This window comes from Rhyacophila brunnea, unplaced genomic scaffold (assembly GCF_057557595.1).
Source record: "Rhyacophila brunnea isolate RB1 unplaced genomic scaffold, BYU_Rbru_1.0 scaffold_4, whole genome shotgun sequence".
NCBI classification, from domain to species: domain Eukaryota; kingdom Metazoa; phylum Arthropoda; class Insecta; order Trichoptera; family Rhyacophilidae; genus Rhyacophila; species Rhyacophila brunnea.
In genome coordinates this window covers 1,852,750-1,879,369 of record NW_028233068.1, presented here as the reverse complement: position 1 = coordinate 1,879,369, position 26,620 = coordinate 1,852,750, and the positions used below count along the sequence as shown (strand labels likewise).

The 26,620-nt window shown below is 32.1% G+C and overlaps 2 protein-coding genes across 3 annotated transcripts in view; one reads left to right on the top strand and one right to left on the bottom strand.

Moving 5' to 3' along the window:
• The window catches only part of RyR (Ryanodine receptor), a 501,624-nt gene extending 490,434 nt beyond the window's left edge, over nt 1-11,190 (top strand). The window contains exon 112 of the mRNA XM_085955035.1: nt 10,770-11,190. The gene's annotated coding sequence lies outside the window, so the exon portion shown is untranslated. The remainder of the gene's footprint in view (nt 1-10,769) is intronic.
• LOC147066719 (synaptogenesis protein syg-2-like) overlaps nt 1-26,620 on the bottom strand; it is an 874,747-nt gene that overhangs the window by 47,966 nt on the left and 800,161 nt on the right. For both annotated transcript variants that reach the window (XM_085955039.1, XM_085955040.1), the window contains exons 5-6: nt 24,979-25,143; nt 18,950-19,116 (exon numbers count right to left, since the gene is read on the bottom strand). In XM_085955039.1, the coding sequence (XP_085811165.1) occupies nt 18,950-19,116; nt 24,979-25,143 (332 nt within the window). The remainder of the gene's footprint in view (nt 1-18,949; nt 19,117-24,978; nt 25,144-26,620) is intronic.

Below are 26,620 nucleotides of genomic sequence, written 5' to 3'. Positions count from 1 at the left end.
CTGATTTATTTTATTTATGATAAAAATATGCCATAAGGTATATTATGCCGGGTATTCATTAGCAAGCCGTAAATGTGACCGTTGCAGATACAATAACCAGTATGGATGCCAAGTAATTAGTACGCGATCCTAATAAATTATTGTTTCGCATCTACAGTTGGTTACATTATCTGGAACGGTTACAGTTACGGCTTACTAATGAGTAACCGGCTTTATACTTATTTTAAGTGTTTCTAAAGTCAATTTTTGTTAATAAACTTCTATAATTTACACGGCCTAATTGGATATACATCATTTGGAATACAATATTAGAAAAAAAATACAGAATAGGGCTTTAATCCTGAAGCATCGCGATTCGTGCCCTGTATTTTAACACTGAATGTATGTATGTTCAATGATAAATAATTATATATTCTTAAATGTTGTATAATATTTACTGATTGAATGAAAAATACTTTAAATATACTATAATATTGAGTATTTTAATGTAGTCAGGTATTTCGGGCAGTGACATCCTTAGACAAAATGCCGCCCCTAGCAGGACCAAACTGCCGCCACATTTTATTATATTTACAGTACTTTTATCATCCTTTCATGACTCCAATATCTAAGAAATCTGTTGTATGGATACATTACTAACATGATATATACCACTAATTCTAATTTAAATGTCATATCTGCTTCAATAGACAATGATTACAGATAGGTACCTACATTTAAAAATACGCCTGACAACTTCCAAAACTCTCAAGTAATTAACAAACATATTTGGTTAAATTTTAAATTATGTAAGTATGTAGGTACCTATCTATACATAATTAAAATATTATTTGCAAATCTGCTCGTGTTATTGCTGTTCACCAAGAACTTTTTAATGGAAAGATATTTCCGTTATTATTAAGTTAATGTAGCTATTTCTATATATAAATAATGATTCTCCTCGATTTGCCGCCCTTCGGGTAACTGCCGCCTACAAGCGACGCTCAATCTGCCTACCCTCACGGAACGTTACTGATTTCGGGCAATTAACCTAACCTCAGAAGGGTTTTGTATTTTTTATGTTAGAATAATGCCACTAAATATCAAATATTTATTTTTATTCACTTAATAATTTGATTCGGATTTAATATTGCATAATAGGGTGCGTTCGTAGGTCTAGAGAAGCAGAAAGGTGAAATTGGACGTAAGTAGTATTACAGATTACAGTTAATATAAATGTATAATTAACAATTATTCATTATAAAAAAAACAACATAATTTCATTAATAAATACTACGCCATTCAACATAATAATATATGCCATTAAAATAATATAATATATAATAATAAATTTACGGTGTCCTTTCAGCAGACGTAGTCAGTCCTGATCTTTATTAAATAGTATAGATTAATTGATACCAAATATCATAATGCCTAAATCCCCCATCAAAAATCCTCCAATCGACAGAGTTGGGAATATAATGATATTATTGTAATTGTAAATGTGTCAAGGCTAGACCAGGATGCACAGCGAAACAAAGAAAAAGAAAGTTACCGTTTTCTGTTTCTAGGCGGACGAAAGGTCGAGAGTAGGTACGGTCAGTTGGTAACCTACCCTTGAGCCTCGAACGTTGCCTCTAAATACAATTTGCCACCTCTTTGCGCCAAAGCGTGCATTTACAAATGTTATTAATAAATAATTGTTACTTGTCAAGCGAAATATACTTACGTAATGTCCCTGAATCAGTGTTTTTTGAATAAGTGGAAAAGTGTAAATCAATACCCTACGTAAACCCTTACCCTCAATATATATATTATTTTCTAGATATATCACGAAGAAAACTAGACTGTTTAATCTATAGGTCAAGGTTGTTTCATAATATTAAATTAATATTCGGGCTGGATTTTCAGGATATTGCGACCTAACGTTAGTCTACGGTAAGTTTATTTAAGTCAAACTACTGTGGGTGTTCTTATTTTACCACTATTGCCGCAGTAAAAACACTTAAAGCATCACTGTGATAGGATAGCATAAAGCTCAAATTCCCACAAAAACAGCGAGTCACATTTGTCATTTATATTGAACATATATAAATGAATAAACGTAGGCCCCTAAATAACTTTCCGTTAAATTGCCAAATATTTAAATTTCCGCAAATATAAAGAATTGAAACTCTGGACATTGGATATGTGCAACATCGTCAATTACCTTAAATAAACACTGACACAATTCAAAATGAAACACGACTCATATATTTGCGACAGATTTAATATTGGTTTCTTTATAGAATGTATCTTAATCTGCATGGGTTTCCGTTATCGTGACTGACTTTCCTTCACTTTGCGGTGATGCTACTACGCATCGCAGGCATGGCCCCCACATCCGGAAGCGGCCCCCCAGACCAGGATGTTTGGTGGGCCCCTAAATATCGCTAAGGTGAAGGACAGAGTGATTTTTTTTACATTAGTGTTCCCTAAATAGTATTCCCCGAGGTCAAATTAAGGGTGTTCGTGTATTATTAACGATTTTTGTATTTTTAAATAAATCCTGTTGATTTACTGAGTTGTCGGCATTCAGCATCAAGTAACATGCGACCCTTCGACGTATTGGATAAATAGTTATTTTTACAGTCAGGAAACACACTAAAAATAATTATAAAATAGAATTTTACACGTGAATTATCATTTAACTTTATAAATCTTCATATTACATCAGTTTGCATCGCACATTATTTACTATTATAGAAAATTTGTGGTGAATGTATATCTCACTTAACCAGCCACGCCGGACCCCCCCTAAGCCCGGGGCCCCAGGCTAGAGCCCTGTCAGTCCCCCCATTGTAGGGGCCATGATTGCAGGTCTTACACGGTGGAAGTCGAAGTTGTACTTGAGATGTATGACAATATGATAATTTGTATATTATTTAATCTGAGATCGTTATTATGAGAAGCCAAGCTAAGCTAGGAAGCGATTTAAAAATTGGCTTATTTACATTGAAATAAAATATGTTTTTTTTAGTTCGGTTATCTACAGAATTACACAGTTTTAAAAAGCTCCTTCCTGGTTCGTACACCTCTCCGGAAGGGATAAATCTAATTTCCAACGCGCAAAAAGACACTAAGTCTGAGGGAGCGAGAGGGAAAAAAACAGATAAGGCAAAAAGTGAAAGACGAAGCGAGATGGAAACGTACGATAATGTTTTACAATCGTGCGCCTCTAATTTATGTAAGTAATGAGTTACGATTATCTCTAAGTCAGCCTAAATACAAGCACGTATATCCTACGAAATAGGTAGGTGTTCCTTTACACTTTTATATTTTTTTAAAAATGCATAAATTATCGTTATTTTAAAATTATACGTTAATGGTTTTAACTAGTAGAATTCACAAATGAGTGATGTTCACAAGCATAGTGAACTAAGTCCATTCTGGTTATTTTTGAGTAAGCTATGTTCAAACATAATATTTGAGTACAGTGAAACCCCGATTCCATGATTTTCAAGGGACCCTAGAAAAAAACGATAAATGCGGGATATACATTTTTTTAAAACTCGTCCTCCTCCGACGTGTTGAATTATTTTCAGTTTCTCAGCTAGAATTCTAGTTTTCTTCATGGGGGGAATTTTAGTTGCGACTTATAAAAATTCGTGATACGAAATTCAAGGCAAGCCTGTGCGTCGAGCGACCTGTGCAAACAAGCGACGCGACTGAAAGGTCTGTAATAGTATGTATCATAAATAATTCTACGAAAACGAAACGAAAAACATTCAACAAAAACGATCAATCGGGATAATATTTGTGACGGGACCATAATATTTAGACGATAGATCAAGGAAAACGATAAATCGGGGAACGGTTAAATTATTTAACATTGTGCTTATGGGTGTTTGGCGGGACTTTCACAAATGAACGGTAGATCGGGGTTCTACTGTATTTCTAATTCTGTAAGGGTATGATTACTATTCTAAAGTGTTATTTTGAATAAATTTAAGTTATTATGTAAGGGAAATCATACCCTTAGACTCTTAGAGAATAGAAAATACTAAAATAATGTGTTTGAACCTAGCTTACTCAAAAATAACCAGGATGGACTTGGTTCACTATGCTTGTGAAATACTCAAATTATAATTAATTTTAGGTGATAAAAAGGCCAATGAAATGGTCGATGTAATTTATATTTTTTCACTTTTAACTGGTTCTTCGTGTCAAGCTTATGATATGCCAGTTGCAAACGTTGTGCGGGTCTAGTGTTAGCGTACTTTCTGAAATGTCAGTAGATTTACTGTAGTTTTGTAAGTAAAAGTAGAAAATATGGGTTTTTATCAAATCTACTGATTATACTTATCGGATAAAATGTCAATTTATACATTATTTTAAAGATAATTATGAAATTATAAAAATATGCATACTAGTTGGGGCAATATTAACTTTTTTTCCACCAACCTCAAATCCCCAATTATTATCACAAGACCACTAGTCACGGGTCATGATCGACCATGATAAAAGTTGAGTTTAGTTACTTGAAGACAGCCGACGCACCTAGGCTTGTAAAGCTGTCGCGATCTATCTGATCCGATACGATAGAGGCTGCGTTAACTACAGAGTGATTCATACAAAACGTATATATTAGACATTCGTTGCACTAAATCTGTTACGGCTTAAGTGAACGTCGCGTCTATATCATCTATCCTGAACTTATCATTATCATTCATAAACCTCATATTATATCATCCATCAAAAGTGTACCGTCTGTTTACCAGTGCGTGAGTGCGTGAACACCGAACCTGCTACATCGCGCGCCAACTCCTTCAACATAAAGGTCAGTGTATGGCATCCTGTGTAAACCCCCCCCCTAGATCCGTAATCCACCAGCATCCTCAAATTACAGTCCACTGCAAAAAGCGCCATCACATACTTTACATGTCACTTATTAACTATTTTTTATAAAGTAAATTTGTTGGTTTTAATAATTTTTTGTCAATGTGCTATTTCTGAAAAATACTGCATTTTAAAAATTTTAACTGGAAACACTGTTCAGCTTATTAACGTACTACCCGAAGATATGTAGCCTCCAGTCATTATTACGGCCAGCCTGTGCAACTTGACGCAATGACTGATTGGTGATCATGACCATACATAGTCCATGTAGATTGTGTATTGTTTGGTTATGAAGAGAGATTAAGCAAGGTAAAACTAGAGTACCGCTACAGAAGTAATAAGGTAAAGTAAAGTATGCACGGGGCTAAATATGGATCACTGTGCATCGACAACGTCTAGTGGTTAGCCCACCAACCAGCCGTTGCGTCGAGTTGAATCGGCTGGCTGTCGTAATAAGTGTTAAGTTCATATACACATCTTACCCTTAATATGTGACTTTAATTGTTAATAGATTAGATAAAAAGCTGCACAATTATTACTAATGAATGTACCTACCAAGTTTTATGTAGGTACATAATATATTTACATGAATATTGGGAATTTAAGAAAATTTTCCACAAATACATTAAATAACATTCCGAAGCAAACTTGTTAATAAAAAGTTTGAAGTAATTTCATATCAGTAAAAATTTTAATGAGATTTTAAAATATTAAATTTAGGTTTTGTAGATTTCTGTTAGTAATTTTTGATAATATATTATTATATAACTAATTAGGTAGGTACGTCTCTAAGAACATTACTCTACTAATTATTTTAATTTTACAGTGTTAAACCATTGTTTGTACAAAATGCGTAAATTGCCCTAAATTATATGGGAGGGGATGGGGATAGAAAATGTCTAGAACACTTGTAAAGCCATTCGAAATTTGAATATTTAAAAACACTTTAGCTTTTCTAATGGGTGTAGCCTAACATAAAAAACTGTGATTACATTACATTATTCATATTATTTTTTGTTGTTTGATTAAAATTTTAGATTATAGACAGATTTACTTAAAAAATTGAATTGGAATTTATGACTTACAATTAGTTTGCAAATAGTTTTCGTCCCAATCTTGCTCAAAATTCTAGCCGAGAATTAACATTTGATGTCATAGCATCTAACTTTAATTATTATCAATTATAGATGTAGAATTGGTCAAATTATAAAAATATTATGTTACTTGAATGTCTGATCGTAAATTCAAACCAAGTAATTATTTAAATCCGTTAAATATTTCACAAATTTAAATAGCGACCAAGACAATGATAAAATTTATATTAACCACATAGAAATTTATTGAAAAAAAAAATTAGACCAGTGCTTTCCAAACCTTTTTTAGCTGGAGGCAATCTCACGGATTTTGTGAAATCCGCGAGAATCCTAGACATATCATATTGGGTTTGACAGTGGTAAAAGTATGACAATAATTTTCACTTTACGCTTGGAACAAATATTGTGTATATATTTTTAATGATTTTATGTTAATATAGGTAATATTATATTATAATAATCACACGAACGTGGAACCAAACTTTTAATACTTTAAATATATTTTAATATCTCAATTTACTTTACTATTAGGGTAATTTTTGTAAATCTTTATTTATTGTTTTAATAATTGTTCTAGTTAATTATATAATTGTATTTTTTTACAATCCAAACTCTCTCGGAATCTCGGTAGATCACAGACCTCCAAGTATCGACAAAACCTGGATGGGAATCACTAGATTGGATGTTTAGGATAGTTAAAACTCCATTGAAAAACATGAAAGATATACTGACTTCAACCATAAAGATTTTCAGGTAAGTACTGAAATATTAAATAAGTACCTACCCCGTGAGATTAGTTTAAGATAATTGAAAATAAACGAGGTAATAATAATTACATTTCCATCGTCTTGTAGATATTAGGTCATTCAACATTGAAGTTAATGAATGACCCCACTAAACCAGATCTGCCCGCACCACACCCGGTTATAATCAAGCATATTATCACGTTTGGTGAAGCACCAGTTTTTTTATGAATAAATTGTCTCACGAGTAGTTGGCCAAGACTGAAGTTGCCGTGTACTCAAATGTGATTTAGCTGAATTTACACAACGTTTTTCATGGGTTTAAGAAGCAGATAAAAGAAAAAATAAAAAAATGTAGTAAATAAAAGCTAACGTAAAACTGCCGAACAATCTAAGTAAAAAGATCTAGATCACGTTGACAGTCTTGCCGCAATTTTTTTAAATGCAATACAATTGGACTTTGTGGGAACCGGGTCTAATGGCCCGATATGCCCTTTCCGTACATATTTTTGGACATTCCCAGAGGATGTGGTTTGCATGCTACATTTTTTCTATCACAATCCAGATCATTCAACAATTTTATTACAATCGGTAGCAAAAAACCTCGAATGTCATAGATACAAAAAATATCACTCCACCCTATTGTATATCCTTTTTTAATTTAACGCCGGCCGGAAAAATTAATTTTCCATTATCCAAAAAGGGGAGAGGCCTTTTGATTTAAGATCCAATTTTTTTCTTCGTGTATTGAAATTAAATTTTCCGTTTTTTGTATGCTGTCTGCAAACGAGCAGACCGAAAAATAAATGATACAGTTGACTTATTACTATGGATAAATATATCATAAATCTGATAAATTAGGTGTAGTTAAAAAGGTCAAATTGAGCGTTATATAATAGTTTCTTTTCTCATCGATGTCTTTTTATCATTCGTTTACATATGTGTATTAAAAATGGAACATACAAGATGGACACATTTCCATTAAAAAGCGATATCTGTATAATATTATTTACTTCTTTATAACGATTCCTAAAATATGAGTAAGTAATTAATCTATTATTTTTTTTAACGAAAACAACATTATTATTACTATTGAGCCTGCATGAAATATATTAAATAATATTCTCCGTTTATCTGTCTGTCATTGTTGAGGGTAATTAATGTCATAGTAATGTCTTTACAGCGATCCCTGCATTCAACATAGATGAAAGTATTGAAAGAATCGTACCTTGTGGAATGACCTCTCACTTTTCTATATTTTGTTCTAATCTTATTGCTACCGTTAGGATGCCTTTCGTAGGTAAGTACTGTAAACGATTATTATCAGCGCATATCGTCGGTGTTTTGTAAAAAGGGCGAATCAACCATTTTGGCGAAATCGAGTTTTTAATGAAAATACAATATGTACCCCACTAGCTTTGTTGTGTAAAAACGGCGAATTTTTATCTCCACAGGAAAGTACTTAAAAACGATAATCGACTAAAATTAAATTAATTAAAATTACAAAATAAAAAGCAAATGTGACATATTAGGCCTTTTAAAATATTATATACTAATACCTATTATAATGACAATATTCTTTCTAAGCTTTATTATAAACTTGTTAGATATTTATAATCATCTACAGGTAAAAAACAAATAAATGTCAAAAGTTAAAAATCCTCCTCCTGTAAAGTAGCATTTTGGTTGATTCGCCCTTTTTACAAAACACCGACGATAATATCGTATATATATACTAATAATAATAGAATATATTATATTCTATACACAAAAATGCTATCGGTAGCTTATCGAGGGTAGTTTTTCATATTTTTGTATCGAATTATTAGCACTTATTGTAACAATTACGATAAGTGCTATGTTTTAAAAGAACCTCTCTTGGCTGTGCTAAATTTTAGAGCGAGATAGACAGTTTTGATTGTTTAGACCAGGGGTAGTCAACCTGCTCCCTACCGCCCACTAATGGGCGTTCAAGCTTTTATGGTGGGCGGTAGGGGTTTATCATATCTTATAGGGGTCATTACGTTTTCATAAAATTACCCATGACATTTTAAATTTCAGAAAATATACTCTTTGTATCGCCCTCGCATAAGTATAGTTGACGTTACGTAACCAATGAAAGAAACCGCCTGAATATTTCCTAAAGAGAAGACCTTCGTTTGTTCCTCACAAAAATTGAGCCAGATATCCAGTATTTAGTTTTGCAGCACTAGCCTCAGGGATTTCATTAATAATTCAATTAATTATAGTCAATATATAATTAATTTATTATATAATTTAGTAAAGTTACTTCCCTACTTTATAAATCACCATTACTGTGGAACCGGTGGGCGGTTAGAAAATTTTACCACTAACAGAGATAAAAGTGGGCGGTAGGTATAAACAGGTTGACTACCCCTGGTTTAGACGGCTTATTGTAACAATTATAATACTTCGATACAAACATATCAAAAACTACCCTCGATAGCTGCCGATAGCAGTCTTGTGTATAGCATAGATGCGCAGGAGCAATATTATAATGTTGTTATTTTTAATGGTTAACTATTTTCTGTATGTATGTTGTATAAATTTACTGTCATATACTCCTTTAGGGTTATACCCGTCTACCTCTTTCCGATAAACAGTTTTTACCATTACAATTTATAAAAACAACTCCTTTTTACATACATATTATGTAATGTAAAGTAAATGTAATAAGAATTTTCATACAAATAAAATCAACAAGTAATACACATCCGCGCCAATAATAAATTAATCGCAGCGTCAATACACCAAAGATAACCCCCATCGCAACAATGCATCGGGACATCGCCTGATTTATTCATTCGCCATTGACGATGAGGGCCATAACACATGTTTTGGGACGGGATCGACCTCACTCCGAATTTTTTTTGGACAATTGGTGGGATCTAGTTTCGTTAACCTTTCGCGATTGCTTCAAACCCGCTATTCCTTATTCAACACGCATCGCGTGAGAACGCACACATTGAGAACTACTGGCACACGAAACATTTTATTATTTAATGTGTGTGTTTGTTTCACAATAAACGACCACATGAGATAAATTCGCAATGTTTTTCTTTAAATTTACCTATAAATAAAATTGAGTTAGCATTTATTATCATTCAATTATAAATACTTATATCCAGTGGCGACTCGTCCATATACACTGCGGAACTGCAGCACCCCCAAGCAAATTGAGAAAAAATTAATAATTATTATACTTAATATATATAAATGTATGTATATTATATGAAAATATCAATATTATTTAAGCGTGTTAAGCTTGCCCGCGCACCGATATATCCAATAATAATTATCATAAGCGTGATGAAAGTGATGCATCGCGTGATTTCATGCAGTAACATTTTTGATAGAATTTGCTCGAATAGGTGAAAGAGGAGCGCGGGGAGCGGGGCTCGCCGCTCAGAGCTTAGTCTCGTACTGCTGCTTAGACAGTATTTTCGTATTGCGAACGTTGTCGGACAGCGGCTCTGAGCTAGTAGCAACGCGCGAGTAGATTCGCGACAAATGTTGAGAGCAACTAAAAGGTGATAGACCTTCTTTCAAGGAAAAAAGACAGCATAATCAATTTTATAATGAAATAAAAATACTTATACTATTTAATTTTAATAATTTTGATGTTAATAGTAAAATATAATCAAAATAATTATTTATGTTTACATTTAATCAACCGCAGCACCCCCAGATATAATATCCACGAGCCGCCACTGTTTATACCTATATAAATTTAGGAAAAAATGTTTTAACCGTCTATTTCGATTTTCAGTTTATTATAACAGTTATAAAAATTAACGAACACCTTCGTTTCAGCAATTTTCGTTTAGAATGAAACAGGATCTTCTATATTATTTTTGTAATTACCTTTAAAATAATATAAACATTTTAGTTTTCTTATTGTAGTAAATCAGACCCCATATCTCTCTAAAGAAAAATAATTACTAAAGAAGGACACATCGTTTATTTTCATAGTCCCGACACGTGGCAACATTTTGAAGGGTATAATATAATTATTTAACTACTGTGTTTAATGTTTCGATTATATAGTGCCAAGCCATATCGCACCCCTAGTAAAATACTGTAGTAAGTCAAAAATTGGCATTTTGCAGGAGAGCCATTTGAAGTTTCAAATATTCTTTGTAAATACAGGAAAAGTCTGAATGTAAAAATTATTACTCATTTTTATGGAAAAACATGATCTATTTTCAACTGTATTCATCATTTTTCTCTAAAACATATACAAAGGGAGATATTTGAATATTTCTGAGTTACGACTGTATTTTATTAGGATATTTGACAATTTCATGGTAAAATTTGAATCAACTCAATACTTTCTATGTAAATTTCCCTACCATCACTCTAATAATTTCAACTAATTTGTTGGGCACTGTAAAGGAAGGTTTTCAAAATATTAAGTTATGGTACAATCTTTAAAGATTTATTGAAAAAAAAAAGAAAAATACAATTATTAGTTCAAAACAACAAAAAAATACTTAATTATTTAATTTAATGGGAAAATAATTTTTTTACGTACGATTTTTAATTTTTAAACATCACTTGGAAGAGAAGCAAAAAATCATAATAAAATTCACGATGTTTAGCGGTGCAGAGGAAAGCAAATCCTTCTTTTTAATTGTCGTTATTTTTGGCCACTCTTGATATGCTTTGGATATATTGAGACCATCCATTGGTAACGGTTTGCCTATTTGCTGTTGTCGAACATTCAATTTCCTACATTCTTCATGATAACTGGTTTTAAAAAAAATAATGTATGGATAGTCTCTGTCTACTTTTATAACTTTAATCTTCTGCCACAAAACTTTTTCTCCATTTTCATCCGTGTTGTAATTTTTACCGATTTCATCTGCTAGTTTTTTCATGTTGAGAAAATTATTTGTCGTCATGGGTTTAACTATGTATGGTTGTCCTGTTTTCTTACTTGTTTGTACAATGGTAATCATTTGGCTGGGCACAAATATTGGTCCACTTTTTAGAGCCCTGGTTTTCTGCTGCTCAATTGTAGAATGGACGATATCGCCTTCATTTTGTTTATGCCCGGTGACCAAAAACTTATGAGAGATCGTTGTATTTTTTTGTGAATTCCCGGTGGCATATAAATACATTGCAGCAATGTATTTATTTTTATTCTGCCCGGCACAATTGTCACTGTAAAAAATAAAATGCTCATTGTGGTGATATTTTTTACATGCATTGTAATCGAGTACACAGCTACCAATTTTATTGGATCCTCATGCAGGTTGACTCTCGTCCCACATGTATCAGTTTGCAATATTTTCAGTGATATTATAGACTGTACGATTGTACATTGCCAAACTTTCGTTTATAATAGAAAGTTGACACATTTCCGCAAGGAAGCGGTAAAACAGCCTGCAAATCATATACAGCTACATTAATGACGCTATTTTGGCCATTAGTTTGGGACTCTGCTACGTCTTTGATCTTTTCATCCCTTGCCTCTTTTTTCCAGGTTGATGTGTCTCATATTTTTCTTGAAGTTGTTTTTTTTCATCTGGTGGTGAAGAATTATTGTATAGGTCGCATTCAACGCACAAATCTTTTTTTAGGCTTAAAGAAGCCAATATTAAATTCGTCATTAAATATAGATGCGTATAATAGTGTTCTTTTCCAAATGGCATATTGCTGTCAGCTTGTTGTTTTTTGTATAACCGATACATTTCAGCAATTGTTAATTTACCATCTAAATACAATTTGGACGTCTGTGCACGCAAATAATGTTACTCGATCACTGGGAAAGACTTAATGTGAGCTCTTATATCATTTTTTTTAAACATCACTAATTTTTTTGTGATTTTTGTGATCTCTTTGTTCTGGAATTGGCGTTCCGGAAAGAAGATCTCTTGTTTTCCATGCAGTGGAGCAGTACCTTTCACTCACCCCAAATGTGTTGATAAAGTATTTTTTGCATACTTCTTGTATTTTACTTCCATTTAATTGTTGATAACAAAAATTGTTGCCTCTGCTGCTTCCAGTTTTTTTTGTTTGAATACTTTGGAACAATAATATCCATGCAATTAGTGAGAAAATTACGCTGTATCTCAAGATTTTCCTGTAGTAACAGAGTTACAACAGTATTTTTTTGAAAAGTATTGTTTTAGTTTTTTAGAAAGCTTCTTGTAAAATACTGTCGTAACTTAGTTACAACACTATTTTATTATCTATTCAACAGTTTTCGGAAAGTAATGTACTGTATTAAGTGCTTTCTCTCTGACACTATTTGAGTTTGAGATACGATAGTATTTTATTAAAATAGCAAAAAAAAAATACGAATCCAACCACATCCATAACTCGAAAACGCCCATTTCAGACTTACGACAGTATTTTACTGGGGGTGCGATATATTATTCTATGGGTATACGTGGTGTGCGTATAGTAAGAAAATCTGATTAGGTTATCATTCGATATTTTGACGGAGATAATTAATATCATATTTATCATAGATTTAAATTATTTATAAATATTTACTAACTAAACAAAATTAAAAAAATACCTAATTTCTATAGTTTTATTATTAGATGATTTATCTATTAAAAGGTTCTTTCAAAATTTTGTAATTTCTGTGTTTTATAAATACGTATTCTTGAGTATGTACTACTTAATTATTTAATTTTTAATCAATTACTTTTTTTGTTCAACGAATAATTCTATAGATTTAAAAATGTAACATTCTAATTATTGAACATACCTAATTTTTTAAAACACTTCTCAGAAAAAAATATAACGAATAGAAAAAAGTAAGACACCCAGCAGAAATCGAACCTGCATCTCTCGGGTTTCGCGCCCACGCACATACGCTACTATTAATACTACTTAATTACGACACATTTAAACTAATTGCTCTAATAATACTCTCTGAAGCGCTTTCTAAATTGAGCTAATATTGGCTATCGGCTTTTCGATTCCTGCGGGGTGTCGTAATTTTTTCAAAAATATTTTTTCTATTGGTTATGTATACTATAATTTTCTCAGAAGTGTTTTTAAAAATTAATTATTTAATGTTCTGACTGCTGAAAATAGAAATATGTAAACATTTTTCCAACTGATTTAAAAAAACTAAATCGAATCTACTTTAATATCAGTGTAAACATAAAAAAATAACGTAATATCCGAGACTAAATTTAATTTATTCGCGTTTGTATTGACTAAATGATTAAATCAAGTCTACCCTGGTCACGCAGTTCCCACCGAGAGGATTAAAATGATTAATTATTTAGATCGCACATATTCTGGAGGGACTGTGTGGGACTTCAAGCGCAAAGCACTTAAATTTATTTATGTGTATGTAAAAATATCTTTCGATGAACCTATAGAATAATTATGGAATAAAATATAAAATTATGTATTTGGTGTACCGTAAATTAAATAGTTGGCCTTACATGTTCCGAAAATTGTTCTCAGTCGGAAATTTGGACAAGGGAGCAGATCGTTCAATCTAGATTGCTTCATATCGCTTTCCATCTGGGTCCTGATTGCCCTTTTTATCTAACAAATTTCGAAATGCCACGCACTAAAAAAATACTTTCACCTCGCCTCTCATTGGGTGGATATATTCAAATAAAACTCATTTTTTTGAGTCTATGGCATGTCGATATTGCCCCAGAAATAGCAAAATTTTACAAAAAGAAAACAATTCTACGGTAAAAAAACGCGGGAATGTTTTTTAGTACTGTCATAATATTTTTTTTGACCGTTTCCGAATCTAAAAATATCATATGGGCCTTATATTGTATTAACAGATTTTTGTTTTTACGAGAAATAGATGTTAGCCACTTAAGCCGATACTTAGACTCTAAAAACACATTGAAAAAAAAAACATTATGTAGACCCAGGTTTCGAATCTGGGACCCAAGACATTATAAACATGTGCATTAACCACTTGGTCATCTTGGACGTATTTTATTATTGTTAATTTTAAATCCACGAAACGATTTTTAATGGATATCCCGCTATGCCCAAGAGGACTCCAAGTTCACTGTGCGTCTTTATCTGAATGCGATGAAGACCAAATCCTTTTGCAGTGCTGCATACATTGATACTTCTCAGCGAGCTTATAGACTGCCTGTCGAGTTTCTGACCAAGCTTTTGTTATTAATATGCCACGGTTGCTTTCGACAGCAGTATTTTTAGTAAACATAACAGGCATATATGGGGATTAAATCAGTCATCACTGTGAGAGTCCAGAAAAATCTAAACCACTGAGCACATTGTTGGAAACTGTGTCATCTGTGTAATGATAATCTTGTAAATTTCTGCAATTCATCAAGCTTATGAAAACGCGCCGATATGAATAGAAGTTTTGTTGCTGTCTATCTGTATATAGCTAGAACTATTTCTGATAACGTAATTTTGATGTTTGTGTCTGTGGTTTTATTGGTGTGATTATTTATGTTATGTGTATGTATACCAAAGGCGGCTCTATCTTAAGGGTTCGTAGGGACCATCCCCACATCGGTACCATGTCAAAAATACACATCCAATATTTTTATCATTGCCCTAATATACCTAACTAGTTAATTTATTTTATCCATCTAAACCCGTCGCAATTTTATAGTTAATTTATTATTATTATACAAATAAATAAAGCAATGATTGTAAATTATGTAATAACATAATTATGAATACACGGTATTAAAGCAATTAATTAAACTAATACGCCCTATTTTACGGTTAATTTTATGGCTAATTAAGAAAGCTATGGCGTCTATTTTTCGATGACCGGGGTTACTCAGTCCCATCTCGTTGCCACGGTACAAATCTCGTTGTACAAAGTATGTGAATGCATTTATGTTAGTATATTATGCATACTGGGGAGCGAATGAAATAATCCCATGGTGAGTAAAAACGCTTGTTGGATGTCGTTGTTAAAAACTGATAGTGGTAAGTCTATAATAAATATTATTATTAATTGTTAATATTTTAAGCACACTTTCTTGGTGTGAAATTTTATTATTTTATTTTTAAAGATTTATTCTGAAAAAATACTCATTTCCTTATTAATAAAATCATATTATTATAAATAGCTTGGTACATAATGTATAATATGAGAAAGTAGGTAGGTATGTAAGTATATTTAATAATTAATGGCTCAACCCCACTACCTAGAAAGTCGTAAAGCCGCCACTGGTGTATACCATGCTGCCTTACCTTAAAAAACTTGCCTTGCCTTACCTTGGTAAATTGACCAAGTAATAAATTTATCGCATAGAGAGACAGTTATATAATCCTATAACTGACGTACCTACTTTGAGCAATGTATTTATTCAAGCCTTATTAATGTTTTGGCCTAACGTCAATTACTTCAGACTGCTTCAAGTGTTGTTTGTTAAAATAAATTCTAAACTGATTCACCCAGGCATTATACATCGTTAATGAATAGTGTATAAGTAAAATTATTTTATAAACTTTCGTATTGTCAATATAAGGTGTCTATTTGAAAAATGTTTTTGTTTGCCATTTTATAGATTATTTAGTTATATGTAGTAGTCCTTGGCTGCTGAATCGTATCATGTAATAATATACAATTGAGATGAAAGTTAGATCAAAGTAATCGTTTATTAATTCTCCAAACTTTGTAAACATTTCAAGGCTTGTTTGTAAAATGTGTTTAATATGTCAGCCCACTCGAAAGCTTTGTCCGAACTTTTGTCTTCTTTGAGACAGTCGTCAAAAATTTAAAAGCGTCTAGCTAGAAAATAATATTCTCTCGTCATTTTTTCACTGTCTGCCTGTTAGAAAGTGTTAATAAACTTTATGGCGATGAAAAAAATGCAAGTCTATTTTCACAATGGAACTCAAAAAGCTTACCAGTGTATGAGGTATAAGTCGCTACTCGCTAGAAAGTTTGCGAAAAGGCGAGCGCAGTCGGTTATATTTCAGTACATGGATTTGAAATTTAAATTCTCCTAAGGCGACAAGTGAGCTTTTATTCGGAGCATTTTCTTACTGACGTTTATTTGAATGGTTTACGTTACATACAATGTATATAATATTATTTATTCACATTGATAGATAAATGATATTCAGTAAGATTTCTTTCGACATTACTTCAGAGAGTGGCATCTCGGGTGAGGTAATATAATATAAGTAGGTTATAGGATTGTGAAAAATGAAAAATATTTGTAAATATGTTTGAAAAAAATAATATTATGATTGATACGAGTACCTACATAATAATATAATATACTTTAGTAGAAAAGCGTTACATAGTCGGTATGATACGATTTGTTTTAAGATATTATTAATTAAATATATCATAATATTTCATTGTTAGACATATATATTGTTACGAAAATACTATGTCAAGCCATGAAAAATCACGTATCTATAAATAAATCTACTTGTTCTTTATTTATAACTGCTCCTTATGTAGGGCATAATGACACTACGCGGCATCTCCAAGCATTTATGTCGCTCATTGTTTTGCCTTCCCAGATTGTGTCAGCATCCCTTAGTTTTAACGTATCATCAACCTGAATATATCCAATGATGGATGAAGGCCTCTCCAACTTGAGTAAACACATCTATGTTATGTGTGTTGCGTTGCCATATGCTTCCGTCAATTCATCGGCATCCAGATTTAACTTTAGGATGTTTTATATCTTCCGAGTATCACTGGGGCATGGCCCCCACATCTTGAAGCGGGCCCCCAGGCCACAATGTTTGGCGGGCCCCACAACCTATCACTAAGGTTAAGGGCAGTGTAATGTTCTACAGTAGTGTTTCCCAAATGGTATTCTGCAAAACTCCAGGGTTCCGTGTGAAATAAAGAGTATTTCGTATAATTATTTTTAGCATTTTTTTTGCATGTTTAAATAAATTCGTTTGAATTGTTGGCACTCAGCATCATATTATGAATCACTGAGAGCGACTCCCTTTTGTGATAGCCAAGTAATATGCGACCCTTTGCCATATTGGATAAATAGTAATTTTAATTAGTCAGGAAACATACTAGAAGTAATTATAAAATAAAATTGAACTTGTCAAATTGCGCCGTATGTGATTTTTGTTTACTATTAGGGAGAATTTGACGTGTGCCTTTATCTTACTTAACTGGTCGACCTGCCACGCCGGGCTTCTCCTAAGCCCGGGTCCCAAGAATCGAGTCCTGTCACCCCCCCTAGTGGGAGCCATGCACTAGGTGTCTAGAGGTTCGTATATTTCAACCTGAACGAAACAAATCAAATTAAACCATATACAATATACGTACAAATTGTATGAGTAGAAAGTAGACCGGAAATGGTTTGAGATTTGACGTTTCGTTCAGTGTATCATTGAAAATCAAACCGTTCTCGGATCATCAGAAATGGTTTGACATGAAACGTCAAACCGATTCGGACGATCCATAGACTAATGGCAATCTGTCAAAGTGTTGATAAGCATTATTCATTGATTATGATTTAATATCATTGCTATAATTATTATGTCAGACCAAGAATTTATTTTCATTTTATTTATATTTTGTAACAGAGATTCTAAACTACAAACTGTATTAAATCAACACGGAATGATCTTTATATTGCCTACCTAACGAATTTTATCAATTTAATATGTTCGATTGTCATCTAAGTCACAAAATCATACTGTCGACATGAATAAGTGGTCAATTATAAAAAGCTTTAATCAAAAGTAATTTTTAAAAACATATCATACTTATAAATCTTATAAATTAACTAAATGGCTACCTATTCTCGAAACATTCTTTATATTTTGTACATTTAGAATGAATGAATACGAATTTGTATTATTGTAGACGACGATAGGAGGTTAGAATTTCATAACAAGTTGACGTTTCAATAAATATGTTTCTGTTTTAGAGACTAATATGTAATGTATTAATTTTAAGTACTGGCAACACTAATTAGTCGTCAGAAAAGCGTTTCCGTGGACATTTACCAAACGGTCCCAAACCAAACCGTCCCATTTCGTTTGTTTGATTCAGGTTGAATGATACAGACTCTAGGTTTATTCAGTAATCGTCACTTCTTAAAGCTACGTGTTCAGTCCATTAACATTTGAGGTTTATAGCGAACTCTATTATATCTGGAATCGTTAAGGGAAATCTGAACCAGGAGAGTCACCTTTTCACATAATGTCAGTTTTTTTCGCGTTGATTTTCAGACCAACACAAGCAAAATTATTTAGCAGTCTATCGATTGTCTCTTGAATAATATTCGTAGATATAAGTTGCTGAAATACCTGTAAAACTGGATTGGCTGCCACCCCTGCAGCGATTGGCTGAGTTCCATTGTACCAGGTTAGGTTAGCAGCCGGTCTTGCTCCTTGGACGAGACACTCCAGCGTCACCTTGTTACCCTGGACGGCGTGCTTGTCGATGCCTGACAAGGAGATTTTCGTAGGACGTACTGTAAATAAAAAAAGATAATTTTATTTAACATTGACATATGACGTGAGAAGTGTTTAATAACATCATGAAGTCGAAAAAAGCGCGTAGTAGATATGCTAGCAGGAAAAGGTGTGGGAAGATAGCTAAATCGTCGACGTGAAGAATTTCTGTCCCATGTCAACTAACTATAGGTAAGTATTATAATTATTCTACTAAAGTGTAGTAAAATAATTTTTATTAAGTAAATTAGAACAACAAATAATAATATATAGATAATCGTATTAACTCACGTAATTTACTAGTGATTAGTACTGGTTTAGTGCGCTAAGAAAAACATTGCCATCAAGTGTTTACACTTTATACTAGGGAATGGGACAACTGGTCGCTGGGACAATTGGGCGCCGCACTGTCAAATAACGTTCATTACGATTTTATACAGAAAGTAGACTAGAAATTTTAATCAGTTTCTATCTACCACTTTGTAGTTTTAATTAATTTTTCTCCAAACATAATGTTTTTATTGAGGATTGAGAATTATCATGCCTGAAGTTTTATATAATAGTAAAAGAACTCTCATTGGTACTTAAACATAAATGCACAATTAAATAATTATTTACGTGTGCATATATAAATTCTCACCAAGTATTAAATATATATTTTAAAAGTACCTACTTATAATTCTCGTACGTCTATTTATTTTCGAATTTCATTCGATTGCGTGACGCCCAGTTGTCCCGGCGCCAAATCGTCTTAGTCCCTTACTAATACTAATAGTGAAACCATCACTAATATTTTCTACTAACACTACACTAATACAACTTCCCACCTTTAAAATATATATCTTAAACAAACATGTGAATTTGATGAAATCAGTACCCATGTCTCAGATATTTGATATTTACTACTTGCTAACTTTGAAACATTCAGAATTTTATAAAAATAAATAGGATATAATTATTTTTATAATTTACTTATCTTCCTATTTTCTTATGTCTATTCCGGTAGTTTTTATTATCTGCGTAGTTTTAAGTGTTTTATTTAGACATGTATTTGATTTCAATCGGTTTCGGATACATCAGCTTACAGTAAACTGTGATACGGCCAACTACATACGTGACAATTTTCCGGACATGGGAATGTGCAACGGGACCAGTGTTGCCATCTTTTCTATGCTGATTAAAGTACAAAGGCGTAAAAATTATAGTATTTCTGTAAAAAATATAGTACAAGAAAATTTTTCGGTTTGAATCCTTTAAAATTAAGGTATTTTGGAATATTTCACGTAAAATGATAGTATTTTTCATTTTTTGCAGAATCAAAATTATTATAGTATTGTACTTAGGTATAATTATAGTACGGTTGGCAATACTGAACGGGACTCAAACTCGGAACTCGACCTAGTGTTAGTGTCAACCTAGTCTGCGAGTGAGAAGATTTTGAATTTTATTTATAATATTTTATTGAGTCAAAATTTTCTTAAAAAATATATTTTGATTATTCAGTAGGAAAAAAATAGATGCAAAATAATTCAATTTGTAATTAAATAATTGGGATGTACGAAAATGCGTAGTCTATAAATACCTACACGTGTACGTAATTAGAGCCCCAAATGTCTACCGCGGAACCAAACCAATTTGGATTAAAATTAATTATTAGTGGATTAGCAGATGTTTGAAGAGACGCCCTGTGAAGGCGCCACCAAATTAATAAATTAATAGCTGGTGCAGAAATCTACTATACCTACCAAAATATTTCCAGGCTTCAAATATAATATATAATGTATTATAAGTACGTATTCGGATTTATCTACGTAGCACGTAAAGTGAGAATAATACACATGTATGCTAATTATTCATATAAGTATACTTTATGTCACTATTACGACAGGTATACACTTTATTATAGGTCGTGTAATCGGTAGAGTACCAGTCTGTGAAGCTGTGGATCGCAGGCTACACTTTGCAGCTGACATAAAATATATCGTCTCTGTTCTGGCAGAACACACTAACTGGAGAATACTAGTTTTCAGTAATTTGACATTGAAGTTGTTAAAATATTTGAAATGGTCTATCATGTGAGTTTATTAAGTAATCGTAAAAAGGATGACTTTAAAATAAAGACTGTTTATTTATAAAGAAGGTTTCCAGACGGTAAAGTTTGAAATAAGGAACATTTTGGTATAAGTAACTCAATATGTCATTTTTTCGAATTAGTGTCTTCTGCCAGAACAGTGACAACATGTTGTATTCCCGCCAAAACTGTTTAGATCGCCCCACTTCCTCGTGGTGGTTTATGTGAATCACTCAGGCGGAAGTGTAATATTAGTAGGGGATCTATCGATGGTCATAATACTGAAGCTCAATTCGATATAAATAAAAAGGATTTCAATTTTACACATTAACATATGCGATAAATTAAATAATATACATAAATTAAAACTGTTATTGTGTCATTTTTAAAGGTATCTAATTTTAAAATACTTTTTTTATACTATGTCCGATGTTAATAAAATCATATGAGCCTCCACAGACTAGAGGTATGTATTAGAAAGATTTTTGATTTTACGAGAAATGGATGTTACTCATTTATGTACTCGAACTATTATGTCCAAATTGAAACACTAATTGAAAAACAATATGTGTATTTGCCAGGCCCAGGATTCGGACCTGGGACCTACGACGTTATAGACTGACGCTTAAGCCGCTCGGCCATCGTGGGTACTACAGTAAAACAATTTAAAAGTACCTTGAATTGGCATGTAATAATAAAAGGCAACCGATCAACGGACGCACATTTTATAACGCTTTTTTTCAATTGCAATTTAAAAAAAATGGTATTTTTTAAAAATACTTTTAGTTGTGTATTGACTAATGAAAATGTAACTTATCCAAAAAATATCAGTAGAGTGTGTTATATTGAATGCTTCTTATTCTATCAGTTTTTGCTCCTAGTATAATAATTACTTTAACAATGCACTATAAAAATCGTATATTTAATTGCTTTAAAAATATATATTGCTCAGAATTACATTTAGTAATGATTGTTATTTTTATTGTAACTGGTGGGGATTTTAAACTATTCCATAGGAATCCGGTTTCGCGCTTCGACATTTTCAGGCTATATCTATATCTGCATATATTAAGGATATAATTCTCTAAAAACGATTGAAATTGGCAACTGTTTATATACTACTACCGCACTTCCCTCGATCCATTGCCACATTCCGCTTCTCTTACCATATGACACTTACTCTGCTCTGCATCTACAATGTGCGAGGGAAAGAGGTGCGGGAAGGTCAGTCACAAATATTAAATTTAATATTTAGATTATTGTAAAAATCGCATAAATCTGATGTACAAAGAAATTGCCTTTGTCTTGAAGATGTTAAAAGAAGGTTCGAAGAAAATTGAAAAAAAATCTGCTCATTGTCAATGACTAGATAAGAAAGGGTACATACAGAAAATCTATTGAAAGAAGATGATGTCCATTAATAATTGTGCTCTATGCATAGGTTTTGAAATCTAAAAAAATGTATGGAGATTCTTTCAAAGCTTATTCTATCGTCACTACAGCTTTTATCGAGCTTTGGCTCTCTCAATCCTCTTGCTAAATTTTAATTATTGATCTTTAATAGTCTAGAACAATTTCTGTACGTCAAGTAGCTTCTTCTCATTTTAGTGCATCAATTAAGTCTTGATCGTCCTACGTAATTATAGTTGATGATTTTGGTGTTCGGTGAAGATTATTTTCGGAAATCGTGCATTTTTTTCTGCAAACGGTGTATTTGTTTTACAAATTTGAGCTGCAGTAGTTTAATATGTATGAAAAGCTTGATTTTATTACAAAGGTAAATTAGTGTTATAATAATAAATAGTCAAAAGAAGACAGTTTTAAGGTTACATTACAATAACTTCTTTACCATATAATAACCAGACGTGAAGCTGCGTACATTTCAATTGAAAATATTCCTTCTTTTACATATGTAGTTCTCTTGAACGTCACTTCCACATGCGATTTCTACACTCGCTTCTACAAATTGTCACCCGTCAATAAAGTGGAAAATAAATGTTTCAAAGGTGTTGCCTTAGAAGTGGTTCTATAAACGCTGAGTTTCGAGTACTTTTATTCTGAGAAAATGTTACACAAGGGAAAATGCATATAAAACTACTGATATATACTACTACTTAAAACATTGACGTAGGTATGTAGATAGAATTATTGCTCCCCTACGAAAAATCATGCAAGGCCACCCTTCCACCCAGGCCTACCCCTTCAAACGTTTCAAATTATGTAATCCCATCGTATCATCGTATACAATATATATATTTTTTAATAATTAACTCATAGATTATCAGTAAGTTATTAAACCGATGTTTTCGTTGTAACCATTGCCATATGAGGATTATAATATTATAGGCCTCCGTAGAGCGAAGGTTGTATTAACAGCTTTTGTTTTTACAAGAAATGGATCTGAGACTCTCGTTCAACCTATTAGAATTAGATCAATACTAAATGTAAATTGAAAAAAGAACGTGAACAATTGCCAAACCCAGGATTCAAACCCGGAACCAAAGACATTATAATCAAATTTTTGATAATTTAAAAATATTTGAGTAATTTATGTTGATAACTGTTTCCGGCTATAAAGCCATCGTCAGAACGATCCAAATATAAATAAAGCTGAATTAGTCTCAGGCGGCATATCATATTTAAAAATAAGGATGTATTTTCTGAATTCTGTCAGCTCAGATCCTTTCACAATGATAATTTAAATTATATAACATTGTACAGATTGATTTTTTTAAGTCGATAGATATTTGTTGCAATAAAATTATCAATACCACAAACAAATGACTTGTTTACGCATAAATATAAAACTCATAGAATGAGACGTAACGATCTCTTCCCCTCACCTTGGGAATATCCAACTTTTTCAATTGTCTTGGAAACCAAATTCAATTAAAACAATTGATTTACTTTCATATTTTTGTATTGTAAATTAATTGGAGCTCTAGAAAAATTTATTTCTACGAAGTTAACATATCTAAGCGTGGCAGAGGACGGCGCCGCATTTCGTGGCTTAAGAACCTCCGTGATTGGTACGAGTGCAGCTCCACTGAAATGTTCCGGGTAGCAGACGACAAAGCTGAGATCGCCTTGATGGTGGCCGACCTCCGCTAGGGGATGGCACAATAAGAAGAAGAACATATTATATGTGAGTATTAAAATAGTTTAAAAAAAATGAATAATAAATAGTTTGAAATATTTATTATTTAAATTATCTCTGGTATTTTTAACACTTTTTCTCACTTTCATGTCCGCAAAATGATTCATCAGTTTTTATGTTTATTTACGCGTTTATGTGTTAAGTGAACAGAATAAAATAATGTTTAGTTAGGGTTTTCCAATTGATTTTATAAAAAAATATTTTATGATTTTTATTTTACTGAACGTTCTTTTAACTCTAGCTAGTTATATGTTAGTTTCGTTTTTAATTTATACCATCTTTTGTCGACGATATAATAATAATATTATTATGAAGAACTTCGTTAATACAAACCAATATCGGAACGAGATTAAGGTTCCCTTGCCGGCTGGGCCCCCGATGTACTCTTATGATGAAGTAGCTACGTCCTTATACATTAATATTTTAAAGCATATATTTCCATATAAATAAAATTTTAGCTCACATAATGAGCACAGCGCATACGTAAGACGTGTCATATTATAGCACTGTCTATGAAAACTAGTATGATATGCATATCCTAGTGTATAAAATTTTATTTATTATTACGTTAACTAAACTAATAGAGTTTAGTTTTGTTAAATATACACGATTCACCAATAGTTTGACCTATAAAATACATTTTTTTTTACTAACCATTCACATCAATCTCCATCAGAATCTTGACGGGCTCATCAAGTGCGTCCGAAGAAACTTCACACTGCAGTTCAGCGCCTAATTCGGCCCTGGTCAGTACCAACTTAATGGCATTTGAAACGACAGGGCCTGTTTCTAAGTCCATCTCAGTCGTCGTTATGTCACCTGAAACAATTAAAATAATATATTAGAGATTATAATAATTACCATATTATTTACCAACATTAATGTAATTACCAAAATATTGAATTACTAAAAATGAGTTTGTAATAATTTTTGTATAAATTATAACGCGTGATAAAAAGTTCAAAACATTTTAAGTGTGGTTGAATTGAAAATTGGGAGATAACACCTATTGTATAATGATGAAAAATGTAACCGATGCAAGATACAAGTTATACAAAGATAGTGATTTACGTCATTAGACTAAATTTCCTTAGTTATGATTGGTACAGTGTGTAGGAGGTGAGATAATACTTTTTTTCGCAATGTCAAACGTCAGTTAGCTTCAATACGGATACATTATTATTTTAAAGAAAGATTTGTGCGAAACATTTGAATTTGTGATTTAAACTAAATAATATATAAATTTTAGCTAAATAAAGCTACTTATGTTATCAATATGGCGCTTAATACAATTTCGGGAATGTTATATTCAGCTATTCGATAATTAAAAATAATATTATGTTAGAAACTGAGAAGACTGTAAATATAAACCAGTGTGCTCTGTCCCTTACTTTTGTTTAAAATAATGACAGAAACAAGGCTGTCATTCGCTCAATGGATTACGCGAAATTTCTAAAAATGACTATATCATGAATAAGAATTAAAAAAAAACAATGCCGAATTTGTAAAAAGTCAGCAATAAACTGTGTTTTTTAAAATGTTAATTATTGACTTCATTTGACTCCATGCTTAGCTAAATGAAGATCTTACTTAGGTCATTCCCCACTTTTCAATTATTAGTTACAGTTTCACAAAACTTGATAAATTAATCGGAAACTATCGGATTTTAGGACCCTATAGTCGTTTAATGTCTTTGAAGTACCACCGTTTTGCATTTGTCAAGCGGTTAAAAACTTGCCTGGCAATGTGTCCTGCCTATTTCCAGTACTCTTGTATAATTATATCAATATCATCTATAATGTGTGGTATTTTTGCATTAATTAAATACATACTATTTTATATATTATAGAATCTAGGTAGAATAGTTCTCTAGATAAAATATGAAAAAAGGAGAAATATACGAAATATACTCTAGTCTTCACCATGTGGCTTTACGGTTTGAAATCATATTCATTGAAGACAAAAAATATAAAATGTTTAGATGCTTTTGAAATGATGAAGGAATATGCTCCAAATTTTCCAGGTGGTAAAGTGCACGTACACTCCTTTATATACCACTCTTAAATCTAAGTGTTTATATAAGTGTAATAATATAAATGACACTATTATCATAATATAATTACATTTTTTAAGAATGTCACTATGACAAAACTTTTTGAAAGTTATCAAAGGAGAAAATGTTACCCCAATGCTAATGTTGACAAGCCATGAAAATAAATAGATCGCTGTGAAATTATCGGGAAACAGGAGTGTGTGTGAAAATTCTCATTTCTTTGCACGAAATACGACCTAATAG